The sequence below is a fragment of the Salmo salar genome, chromosome 14, assembly GCF_965601325.2.
Source record: "Salmo salar chromosome 14, fSalSal1, whole genome shotgun sequence".
Lineage (NCBI taxonomy): Eukaryota > Metazoa > Chordata > Actinopteri > Salmoniformes > Salmonidae > Salmo > Salmo salar.
In genome coordinates this window covers 53465325-53477500 of record NC_138304.1, presented here as the reverse complement: position 1 = coordinate 53477500, position 12176 = coordinate 53465325, and the positions used below count along the sequence as shown (strand labels likewise).

Genomic DNA, 12176 nt, shown 5'->3' with positions numbered 1-12176 from the left:
TAGACTTTAGCCTCCACCTATGAATTTAGTGCAGGTTTTCCCAAGCTGTTGGACATGTACCCCCAGGGGTACACGCAATGCCGTTGGGGTACTCCAAATATTATTTATTTATAAAAAAAAAAAAATTACTTTCACTTTTACTTTTTTTTTGCTTCACATTTTCAAACAGTACATTTATATTTTCCAGCAGTACATTTATATTTTCAAACAGTACATTTATATTGTCCAACGGGGCTATACATTTGAGTGAGGTTTTTTCTCTCGCCTGAGTCGCCTCGTTTCACTTCCAAAAATAACATTAAACCATCTAGTGTTCAGCGAAATAACAACACAACGTCAAATACAGGTAGCCTAGTCAAATAATGGACATCCAACCACATTAACCGTTACTCTCTCGCGGGAATTCCACTAACGGTCCGTATGTAGCCAAACGTAGCTGCTGCTCATGTTGGTATCTGTACTGATGGAGCAAAAGCCATGACAGGGAGACAGAGTGGAGTGGTAACGCCCATGCAAGCAGTTGCTCCCGACGCCACTTGGGTCCACTGCAGCATCCACCGAGAGGCTCTTGCTGCCAAGGGAATGCCTAACAGCTTGAAAGACGTTTTAGACACAACAGTGAAAATGGTTAACTTTGTTAATAAAGCAAAAGGCCCTTGAACTCGTGTATTTTCTGCACTATGCAATGATATGGGCAGCACCATGTAACACTTTTACAACATACAGAAGTGCACTGGTTATCAAGGGGCAAAGTATTAACACGTTTTTTGAATTGAGAGACGAGCTTAAAGTTTTCTTTACTGACCATCATTTTCACTTGTCTGACCGCTTGCATGATGATTAGTTTCTCACACGACTGGCCTATCTGGGTGATGTTTTTTCTCGCCTGAATGATCTGAATCTAGGATTACAGGGACTCTCCGCAACTATATTCAACAAAATTGAGGCTATGATTAAGAAGTTGGAGCTCTTCTCTGTCTGCATTAAGGGACAACACACAGGTCTTTCCATCATTGTATGAATTTTTTGTGTGCAAAGAACTCAAGCTTACGGACAATGTCAAATGTGATATAGCAAAGCACCTGGGTGAGCTGGGTGAATAATTACGCAGGTACTTTCCCGAAACGGACGACACAAACAACTGGATTCGTTGTCCCTTTCATGCCCTGCCTCCAGTTCACTTACCGAGCCTCATCAAAATTGCAACAAGCGGTTCTGTGAATATTTTCACAGAACCGCTTGAATCAGAAACCACTGCCAGATTTCTAGATTGGGCTGTGCTCAGAATATCCTGCTTTGGAAAATCGTGCTGTTAAGACACTGATGCCCTTTTCAACCACATACCTATGTGAGAGTGGATTCTCGACCCTCACTAGCATGAAAACTAAATACAGGCACAGACTGTGTGTGGAAAATGATTTAAGACTGAGACTCTCTCCAATACAACCCAACATTGCAGAGTTATGTGCATCCTTTCAAGCACACCCTTCTCATTAACCTGTGGTGAGTTATTCACATTTTTCGATGAACAAATAAGGTTTTATATGGTAAGATGGTTAAATAAAGAGCAAAATTATTGATTATTATTATATTATTATTAATTGTGCCCTGGTCCTATAAGAGCTCTTTGTCACTTCTCATGAGCCGGGTTGTTACAAAAACTCTCACTCATTCTTATGTTTAATAAATGTATCATATAGTGTGTGTGTGTGTGGCAGGCTTACAATGATGGCAAAAAACAACATTTGAGAGTGTGCTGACCCTGGTGCTAGAGGGGGTACAGCTGGAGTGCGCTGACCCTGGTGCTAGAGGGGGTACAGCTGGAGGTTGAATGTTAGAAGTCAGTGTTCCATCATCATGATGTACTGCTATAACCTCACTCACTACGGTAAGACTGCCTGTTCCTCATCTCACACACACACACACACACACACACACACACACACACACACACACACACACACACACACACACACCCCGAAAGGAGTATTAGAGAAGATGTGCCATTGCCAGGCTTTCTGCCAGGCTTTCTGAAAGGCTTTCTGCCAGGCTTTCATTGTATTTCCATCATCATGATGTAGTCCAGTTGCATTCTATTTCGCGCTATAGCCCGACTGCAGTTTATTATTTGTTTATTTAAATCTGTGGGAGTTGGCCAATAAGGATGATAGCGTCTTATACTGTATCACAATGCTTTATGGGTACATAATCACGATAGGACGATGGGTGATATCACCCAACCCTAGTGTGTGTGTGTGTGTGTGTGTGCGTTTGTGTGTGTTTGGGTTTGTGTGTGTGTTTGTGTGTGTGTGTGTGTGTGTGTTTGTGTGTGTGTGTGTGTGTGTGCGCGTTTGTGTGTGTGTGCGTGTTTGTGTGTGCGTTTGTGTGTGTGTGCGTGTTTGTGTGTGTGTGCGTGTGCGTGTGCGTGTGCGTGTGTGTGTGTGTGTGTGTGTGTGTTTGTGTGTGTGTGTGTGTGTCTGTGTCTCTCATGAATCTAAACACCATCTCCCTCCCCAGACTGGTACACCAGGATGGAAGCCTGGCTGACATCACCATGCTCAGCATCTCCTCTGGAGAAGGAGTGATACGAGCAGAGGACAAAAAAGAGAAGAAGATTGAGAAAGAGAAGGAGGGAACCCTGGTGGTGGTGATGGAGGAGAAAGATGGAGGGATGAAGCAGAAAGGAGGACTCTGTCAGTCTATAGACCTGCATCAGTCCTTCAACAAGTCGTTTGAGTCACGTCAGTCATTCGGAAAGTCTTTTGAGTTGCATCAGTCGTTCCATAAGTCGTTTGAGTCCAGTGCAGGGCCGGGGGAGAGTGGCCACTGCAGTGTGGGAACTGAGCCAGATCCCTCCACAGAAAACACTACCTCAGGTACACAGAACACCATCAGGGCGGTAGGTAGACTAGCGGGCGGCAGGTAGACTAGCGGAACGGTAGGTAGACTAGCGGAACGGTAGGTAGACTAGCGGAGCGGTAGGTAGACTAGCGGGGCGGCAGGTAGCCTAGCGGGGTGGCAGGTAGCCTAGCGGGGCGGCAGGTAGACTAGCGGGGCGGCAGGTAGACTAGCGGGGCGGCAGGTAGACTAGCGGGGCGGCAGGTAGACTAGCGGGGCGGCAGGTAGACTAGCGGGGCGACAGGTAGACTAGCGGAACGGTAGGTAGACTAGCGGGGCGGCAGGTAGACTAGCGGGGCGGCAGGTAGCCTAGCGGGGCGGCAGGTAGCCTAGCGGGGCGGCAGGTAGCCTAGCGGGGCGGCAGGTATACTAGCGGGTCGGCAGGTAGACTAGCGGGTGGGCAGGTAGACTAGCGGGCGGCAGGTAGACTAGCGGTCGGCAGGTAGACTAGCGGTCGGCAGGTAGCCTAGCGGGCGGTAGGTCGAGTTTTGGGCCAGTAACCAAAAGGTTGTTTGTTTGAATCTCTGTGCCGACAAGGTGAAAACTTTCCAAACGCTCTTCAAGGCTGTCTCAGGGGGAGTTGGGGTATTTAAAAAATCTAATTTCCAATTCACACATTCATATTAATACACACTTGTACATGTGTGAAATATGACAAATATAAGATATACAGAGATTCTAGTACTCTTCCAAAGACATAAAAATAATCTAAATAAGTATAAATATATTTTTTGTGGGAATTTGATTGATTGACTTGCTGACTGATTGACTTGCTGACTAGCTGATTGATTGACTGGCTGACTGATTGACTTGCTGACTAGCTGATTGATTGACTGGCTGACTGATTGACTGACTGACTGACTGATTGATTGACTGACTGATTGACTGACTGGCTGGCTGACTGGCTGGCTGATTGATTGACTGACTGATTGGATAATTGGCTGACTGGCTGACTGACTGACTGACTGACTGATTGACTGACGGATTGGCTAACTGGCTGACTGGTTTACTGACTGACTGACTGGCTGACTGATTGACTGACTACTGGTTGACTGACTGATTGACTGGCTGACTGACTGACTGACTTCTGGCTGACTGACTGACAAGATTGACTGACTGATTGGCAGACTGACTGACTGACAGATTGTTTCCCGTCTCGTCCTGTTCCTGTCAGACCTAAAGAATAAATGGCACCTGGTGGTGGACCGTCTGACTGTGCTGTTCCTCAAGTTCCTGGAATATTTCCACAAGCTGCAGCTCTTCATCTGGTGGCTCCTAGAGATACACATCATCAAGATCGTCTCTTCGTATATCATACTGGTCTCTGTTAAGGAGGTAAGGGCTGGGGTTTTGAGCCCAGCTGCTCTGCTTGCCACAAAACTGTGCTAAGGCCACTGAGCTACCGCCTAGGCATTACACTAACAATGAAATGACTAGCTACTTATCACCAAAACCACCTCTGTTTCAGTTGTTCCTAATAACAATCATTGTCCATTCTTGGAGTTTGTGTTTTTAATAGTGATCTTTTAATAAAGCTAGTAGTGATACAGACACTGAACGTAACTGTTTATCCTAACTGGCAGGTGTCCTTGTTCAACTACGTGTTCCTGGCGTGCTGGGCCTTCGCTCTACCCTTCAGTCAGTTCAGACCCTTAGCCTCCAGTATCTGTACAGTCTGGACCTGCGTTATCATCGTCTGTAAGATGCTGTACCAGCTGGAGTCTATACAACCTGCCTCTTACTCCAAGAACTGCTCCATGGTGAGTAGGGTGGGTGGGTGGAACGGTTGGTTGATGGAATGGTTGGTTGACGTAATGGTTGGTTGGTTGATGGAATGGTTGGTTGGTTGGTTGGTTGGTTGGTTGGTTGGCTGGCTGATGGAATGGTTGGTTGGCTGATGGAAAGGTTGGTTGGTTGTTGAAGGAATGGTTGGTTAGTTAATGGAAAGGTTGGTTGGTTGATGGAAAGGTTGGTGGGTGGAAAGGTTGGTGGGTGGGTTGGTTGATGGAATGGTTGGTTGGCTGATGGAAAGGTTGGTTGATGGAATGGTTGGTTGGTTGGTTGATGGAATGGTTGGTTGGTTGGTTGGGGTTGGTTGGTTGACGGAATGGTTGGTTGATTGGTTGGTTGGTTGGTTGGCGGAATGGTTGGTTGGCTGATGGAATGGTTGGTTGGTTGTTGACGGAATGGTTGGTTAATTAATGGAAAGGTTGGTTGGTTGATGGAATGGTTGGTTGGCTGATGGAAAGGTTGGTGGGTGGGTTGGTTGATGGAATGGTTGGTTGGTTGGTTGATGGAATGGTTGGTTGGTTGATGGAATGGTTGGTTGGTTGGTTGATGGAATGGTTGGTTGGTTGGTTGGTTGGTGGAATGGTTGGTTGGTTGGTTGATGGAATGGTTGGCTAGTTGATGGAAAGATTGTTTGGTTGATGGAATGGTTGGCTGGTTGATAGAATGGTTGGTTAATGGAATGGTTGGTTGGTTGGTTGATGGAATGGTTGGTTGGTTGGTGGAATGGTTGGTTGGTTGGTTGATGGAATGGCTGGCTAGTTGATGGAAAGATTGTTTGGTTGATGGAATGGTTGGCTGGTTGATAGAATGGTTGGTTAATGGAATGGTTGGTTGGTTGGTTGGTGGAATGGTTGGTTGGCTGATGGAAAGGTTGGTTGGCTGATGGAAAGGTTGGTTGGTTGGTTGATGGAATGGTTGGCTGGTTGGTGGAATGGTTGGTTGGCTGATGGAAAGGTTGGTTGGTTGATAGAATGGTTGGTTGGTGGAATGGTTGGTTGGTGGAATGGTTGGTTGGCTGATGGAAAGGTTGGTTGGTTGATGGAATGGTTGGTTGGTTGGCTGATGGATAGGTTGGTTGGTGGGTTGGTTGATGGAATGTTTTTTTGGTTGATGGAATAGTTGGTTGGTTGGTTGGTTGGTTGACGGAATGGTTGGTTGGCTGATGGAAAGGTTGGTTGGTTGATGAAATGGTTTTTTTGGTTGATGGAATGGTTGTCTGGTTGATGGAATGGTTGGTTGGTTGATGGAATGTTTGGTTGATGGAATGGTCGGTTGGTTGATTGATGGAATGGTTGGTTTGTTGATAGAATGGTTGGTTGGTTGGTTGGTTGGTTGATGGAATGGTTGGCTGGTTGGTGGAATGGTTGGTTGGCTGATGGAAAGGTTGGTTGGTTGATAGAATGGTTGGTTGGTGGAATGGTTGGTTGGTTGATGGAATGGTTGGTTGGTTAATGTAATGGCTGGTTGGTTGATGGAATGTTTGGTTGATGGAATGGTCGGTTGGTTGATTGATGGAATGGTTGGTTTGTTGACAGAATGGTTGGTTGGTTGGTTGGTTGGTTGGTTGGTTGATGGAAGAGTTGGTTGGCTAATGGAAAGGTTGGTTGGTGGGTTGGTTGATAGAGTGGTTGTTTGGTTGATTGATTGAATGGTTGGTTGGTTGATGGAATGGTTGGTTGGTTGGTTGAAGGAATGGTTGGTTGGCTGATGGAAAGGTTGGTTGATGGAATGGTTGGTTGGTTGGTTGGTTGATGGAATGGTTGGTTGGTTGATGGAATGGTTGGTTGGCTAATGGAAAGGTTGGTTGATGGAATGGTTGCTTGGTTGGTTAGTTGGTTGGTTGATGGAATGGTTGGTTGGTTGGTTGGTTGGTTGATGGAATGGTTGGTTGGTTGGCTGATGGAAAGGTTGGTTGGTTGGTTGGTTGATGGAATGGTTGTTTGGTTGGTTGGTTGGTTGATGGAATGGTTGGTTGGTTGGTTGATGGAATGGTTGGTTGGTTGGCTAATGGAATGGTTGGTTGGTTGGTTGATGGAATGGTTGGTTGGCTGATGGAAAGGTTGGTTGATGGAATGGTTGTTTGGTTGATGGAATGGTTGGTTGGCTGGTTGATGGAATGGTTGTTTGGTTGATGGAATGGTTGTTTGGTTGATGGAATGTTAGGTTGGTTGGTTAATGGAATGGTTGGTTGGTTGATGGAATGGTTGGTTGGTTGGTTGATGGAATGGTTGGTTGGTTGATGGATGGTTGGTTGGTTGATGGAATGGTTGGTTGGTTGATGGGGTGGTTGGTTGGTTGGTTGGTTGGTTGGTTGGTTGGTTCGTTGGTTGATTGATGGAATGGTTGGTTGATTGATTGATTGATTGAATGGTTGGTTGGTTGATGGGATGGTTGGTTGGTTGATGGATTGGTTGGTTGGTTGGTTGATGGAATGGTTGGTTGGTTGGTTGATGGAATGGTTGGTTGGTTGATGGAATGGTTGGTTGGTTGGTTGGTTGATGGAATGGTTGGTTGGTTGGTTGATGGAATGGTTGGTTGGTTGATGGAAAGGTTGGTTGGTTGATGGAATGGAATGGTTGGTTTGTTGGTTGATAGAATGGTTGGTTGGTTGATGGAATTGTTGGTTAGTTGATGGAATGGTTGGTTGGTTGGTGGAATGGTTGGTTGGTTGGTTGATTGATTGAATGGTTGGTTGGTTGATGGAAGAGTTGGTTGGCTAATGGAAAGGTTGGTTGGTGGGTTGGTTGATGGAGTGGTTGTTTGGTTGATTGATTGAATGGTTGGTTGGTTGATGGAATGGTTGGTTGGTTGGTTGATGGAATGGTTGGTTGGTTGGTTGGTTGAAGGAATGGTTGGTTGGCTGATGGAAAGGTTGGTTGGTTGGTTGGTTGGTTGATGGAATGGTTGGTTGGTTGATGGAATGGTTGGTTGGCTAATGGAAAGGTTGGTTGATGGAATGGTTGCTTGGTTGGTTAGTTGGTTGGTTGATGGAATGGTTGGTTGGTTGGTTGGTTGGTTGGTTGATGGAATGGTTGGTTGGTTGGTTGGTTGGTTGATGGAATGGTTGGTTGGTTGGTTGATGGAATGGTTGGTTGGTTGGCTAATGGAATGGTTGGTTGGTTGGTTGATGGTTGGTTGGCTGATGGAAAGGTTGGTTGATGGAATGGTTGTTTGGTTGATGGAATGGTTGGTTGGCTGGTTGATGGAATGGTTGTTTGGTTGATGGAATGGTTGTTTGGTTGATGGAATGTTAGGTTGGTTGGTTAATGGAATGGTTGGTTGGTTGATGGAATGGTTGGTTGGTTGGTTGATGGAATGGTTGGTTGGTTGATGGAATGGTTGGTTGGTTGATGGGGTGGTTGGTTGGTTGGTTGGTTGGTTTTTTGGTTCGTTGGTTGATTGATGGAATGGTTGGTTGATTGATTGATTGATTGATTGATTGTTGATTGATTGAATGGTTGGTTGGTTCATGGGATGGTTGGTTGGTTGATGGATTGGTTGGTTGGTTGATGGAATGGTTGGTTGGTTGATGGAATGGTTGGTTGGTTGGTTGATGGAATGGTTGGTTGGTTGGTTGATGGAATGGTTGGTTGGTTGATGGAAAGGTTGGTTGGTTGATGGAATGGTTGGTTTGTTGGTTGATAGAATGGTTGGTTGGTTGATGGAATTGTTGGTTAGTTGATGGAATGGTTGGTTGGTTGGTGGAATGGTTGGTTGGTTGGTTGATTGATTGAATGGTTGGTTGGTTGATGGGATGGTTGGTTGGTTGATGGAATGGTTGGTTGTTTGGTTGGTTGGTGGAATGGTTGGTTGGTTGGTTGATTGAATGGTTGGTTGGTTGATGGAAAGGTTGGTTGATGGAATGGTTGGTTGGTTAATGTAATGGCTGGTTGGTTGGTTGATCGAGTAGTCGGTTGGTTGATGGAATGGTTGGTTGGTTGGTGGAATGGTTGGTTGGTTGGTTGATGGGATGGTTGGTTGGTTGGTTGGTTGGTTGGATGGTGGTTGGTTGGTTGGTTGAGTTGGTTGGTTGATGGAAATGGTTGGTTGGTTGGTTGATGGAATGGTTGGTTGGTTGGTTGGTTGGTTGATGGAATGGTTGGTTGGTTGGTGGAATGGTTGGTTGGTTGGTTGGTTGATTGAATGGTTGGTTGGTTGGTTGGTTGGTTGGTTGGTTGATTGAATGGTTGGTTGGTTGATTGAATGGTTGGTTGGTTGATTGAATGGTTGGTTGGTTGATGGAATGGTTGGTTGGTTGATGGAATGGTTGGTTGGTTAATGTAATGGCTGGTTGGTTGAAGGAAAGTCTGGTGTGTTGATGGAATGGCTGGTTGGTTGGTTGATGGAAAGATTGGTTGGTTGGTGGAATGGTTGATTTTTAAATTTAATTAAACATTTTATATCACCTTTATTTAACCAGGTAGGCTAGTTGAGAACAAGTTCTCATTTGCAACTGCGACCTGGCCAAGATAAAGCATAGCAATTCAACACATACAACAACACAGAGTTACACATGGAATAAACAAAACATAGTTAATAATACAGTAGAACAAAAGAAAACAAAAAGTCTATATACAGAGAGTGCAAATGAGGTAAGATAAGGGAGTTAATGCAATAAATAGGCCATGGTGGCGAAGTAATTACAATATAGCAATTAAACACTGGAATGGTAGATGTGCAGAAGATGAATGCGCAAGTAGGGATACTGGGGTGCAAAGGAGCAAGATAAATAAATAAATACAGTATGGGGATGAGGTAGGTAGATGGATGTGCTGTTTACAGACGGGTTGTGTACAGGTGCAGTGATCTGTGAGCTGCTCTGACAGCTGGTGTTTAAAGCTAGTGAGGGAGATTTGAGTCTCCAGCTTCAGAGATTTTTGCAGTTCGTTCCAGTCATTGGCAGCAGAGAACTGGAAGGAAAGACGACCAAAGGAGGAATTGGCTTTGGAGGTGACCAGTGAGATATACTTGCTGGAGCGCTTGCTACGAGTGGGAGATAAGGCGGGGCTTTACCTAGCAGAGACTTGTAGATAACCTGTAGCCAGTGGGTTTGGCGACGAGTATGAAGCGAGGGCCAACCAACGAGAGCGTACAGGTCGCAATGGTGGGTAGTGTATGGGGCTTTGGTGACAAAACGGATGGCACTGTGATAGACTGCATCCAATTTGTTGAGTAGAGCGTTTGAGGCTATTTTATAGATGACATCACCAAAGTCGAGGATCGGTAGGATGTTCAGTTTTACGAGGGTATGTTTGGCAGCATGAGTGAAGGATGCTTTGTTGCGATTTTGGAAGCCGATTCTAGATTTAATTTTGGATAGGAGATGCTTAATGTGAGTCTGGAAGGAGAGTTTACAGTCTAACCAGACACCCAGGTATTTGTAGTTGTCCACGTATTCTAAGTCAGAGCCGTCCAGAGTAGTGATGCTGGACGGGCGAGCAGGTGCAGGCAGTGATCGATTGAATAGCATGCATTTAGTTTTACTTGCGTTTAAGAGCAGTTGGAGGCCACGGAAGGAGAGTTGTATGGCATTGAAGCTCGACTGAAGGTTAGTTAACACAGTGTCCAAAGAGGGGCCAGAAGTACACAGAATGGTGTTGTCTGCGTAGAGGTGGATCAGAGAATCACCAGCAGCAAGAGCAACATCATCGATGTATACAGAGAAGAGAGTCGGCCCGAGAATTGAACCCTGTGGCACACCCATAGAGAGTGCCAGAGTTCTGGACAACAGGCTTTTACGGTTACACAAATGAGAGCACCTGGGGAGTCGGAGTGGAGCTAGGCACTGCAGGACCTGGATTAACCTCTACATCACCAGAGGTACAGAGGAGAAGTAGGATTAGGGTACGGCTAAAGGCTATACGAACTGGCCGTCTAGCACGTTCAGAACAGAGAGTAAAAGGAGCAGGTTTCTGGGCACGATAGCATAGGTTCAAGGCATAGTGTACAGACAAAGGTAAGGTAGGATGTGAGTACATTGGAGTGGAATGGTTGTTTGGTTGATGGGTTGGTGGGTTGGTTGGTTGGTTGGTTGGTGGAATTGTTGGTTAATGGAATGGCTGGTTGGTTGATGGAAAGATTGGTTGGTAATCAAATTTCAGTTGGTTGATGGAAAGGTTGGTTGGTTGATAGAATGTTTGGTTGGTTGATGGAATGGTTGGCTGGTTGGTTGATGGAATGCTTGGCTGGTTGATGGAATGGTTGGCTGGTTGATAGAATGGTTGGCTGGTTGATGGAATGGTTGGCTGGTTGATGGAATGGTTGGCTGGTTGATGGAATGGTTGGCTGGTTGATGGAATGGTTGGCTGGTTGGTTGATGGAATGGTTGGCTGGTTGATGGAATGGTTGGTTGATGGAATGGTTGGCTGGTTGGTTGGTCGGTTGGTTGATGGAATGGTTGGCTTGTTGATAGATTTTCTATTTGTGTTTCTCAATTCTATGCCAAAGCCTTGGCCAAAGATATTTGAACATACTTATTCAAATGTATAGAGATAGATACCAATATATAACTGTAACTATGAAAATGTTGTGTTTTGGACTGACTCCTCTTCTTCCTCTTCTGGGTTGTTCGTAAGGGTACTTACAAAAGCCTAGGGTCGTTTGAATATGATTTGACTGACTGACTGACTCCTATTCTGACTCCTCATCTTCCTCTCCAGCCAATGAACTACACCCAGAAACAGAGAGAGGAAATGAAAGACTCTCTGCTGTACAAGGAACCAGTAGACCCGTCCAACTGGGTCGGACTCAACAAGTTCAACCCTCTACTGGAGAACCTCAGGGTGAGGAGACACTAACCGATCACGTTTACTTGTAAAACAAGACATCTATATAGTATAGTAGTATAGCATCACTTTGGGACATGCAAACATAGGAAATAGTTCTCAAACAAGATATAAAACTCATACACTGAGTTTTTCATTAATCTGCCATTGATACAGTGAGGGAAAAAAAAGTATTTGATCCCCTGCAGATTTTGTACGTTTGCCCACTGACAAAGAAAGGATCAGTCTATGGTAGGTTTATTTGAACAGTGAGAGACAGAATAACAACAAAAAAATCCTGAAAAACGCATGTCAAAAATGTTATAAATTGATTTGCATTTTAATGAGGGAAATAATTATTTGACCCCCTCTCAATCAGAAAGATTTCTGGCTCCCAGGTGTCTTTTATACAGGTAACGAGCTGAGATTAGGAGCACACTCTTAAAGGGCGTGCTCCTCATCTCAGTTTGTTACCTGTATAAAAGACACCTGTCCACAGAAGCAATCAATCAATCAGATTCCAAACTCTCCACCGTGGCCAAGACAAAGAGCTCTCCAAGGATGTCAGGGACAAGATTGTAGACCAATACAAGGCTGGAATGAGCTACAAGACCATCGCCAAGCAGCTTGGTGAGAAGTTGACAACAGTTGGTGCGATTATTCGCAAATGGAAGAAACACAAAAGAACTGTCAATCTCCCTCGGCCTGGGGCTCCATGCAAGA

General features: G+C 45.2%; 1 protein-coding gene across 1 annotated transcript in view; it reads left to right on the top strand.

Moving 5' to 3' along the window:
- piezo2b (piezo-type mechanosensitive ion channel component 2b) overlaps positions 1 to 12176 on the top strand; it is a 285749-nt gene that overhangs the window by 172653 nt on the left and 100920 nt on the right. Inside the window, exons 18-21 of the mRNA XM_082961036.1 lie at positions 2518 to 2876; positions 4073 to 4233; positions 4482 to 4658; positions 11349 to 11471. Of these exons, the coding sequence (XP_082817162.1) occupies positions 2518 to 2876; positions 4073 to 4233; positions 4482 to 4658; positions 11349 to 11471 (820 nt within the window). The remainder of the gene's footprint in view (positions 1 to 2517; positions 2877 to 4072; positions 4234 to 4481; positions 4659 to 11348; positions 11472 to 12176) is intronic.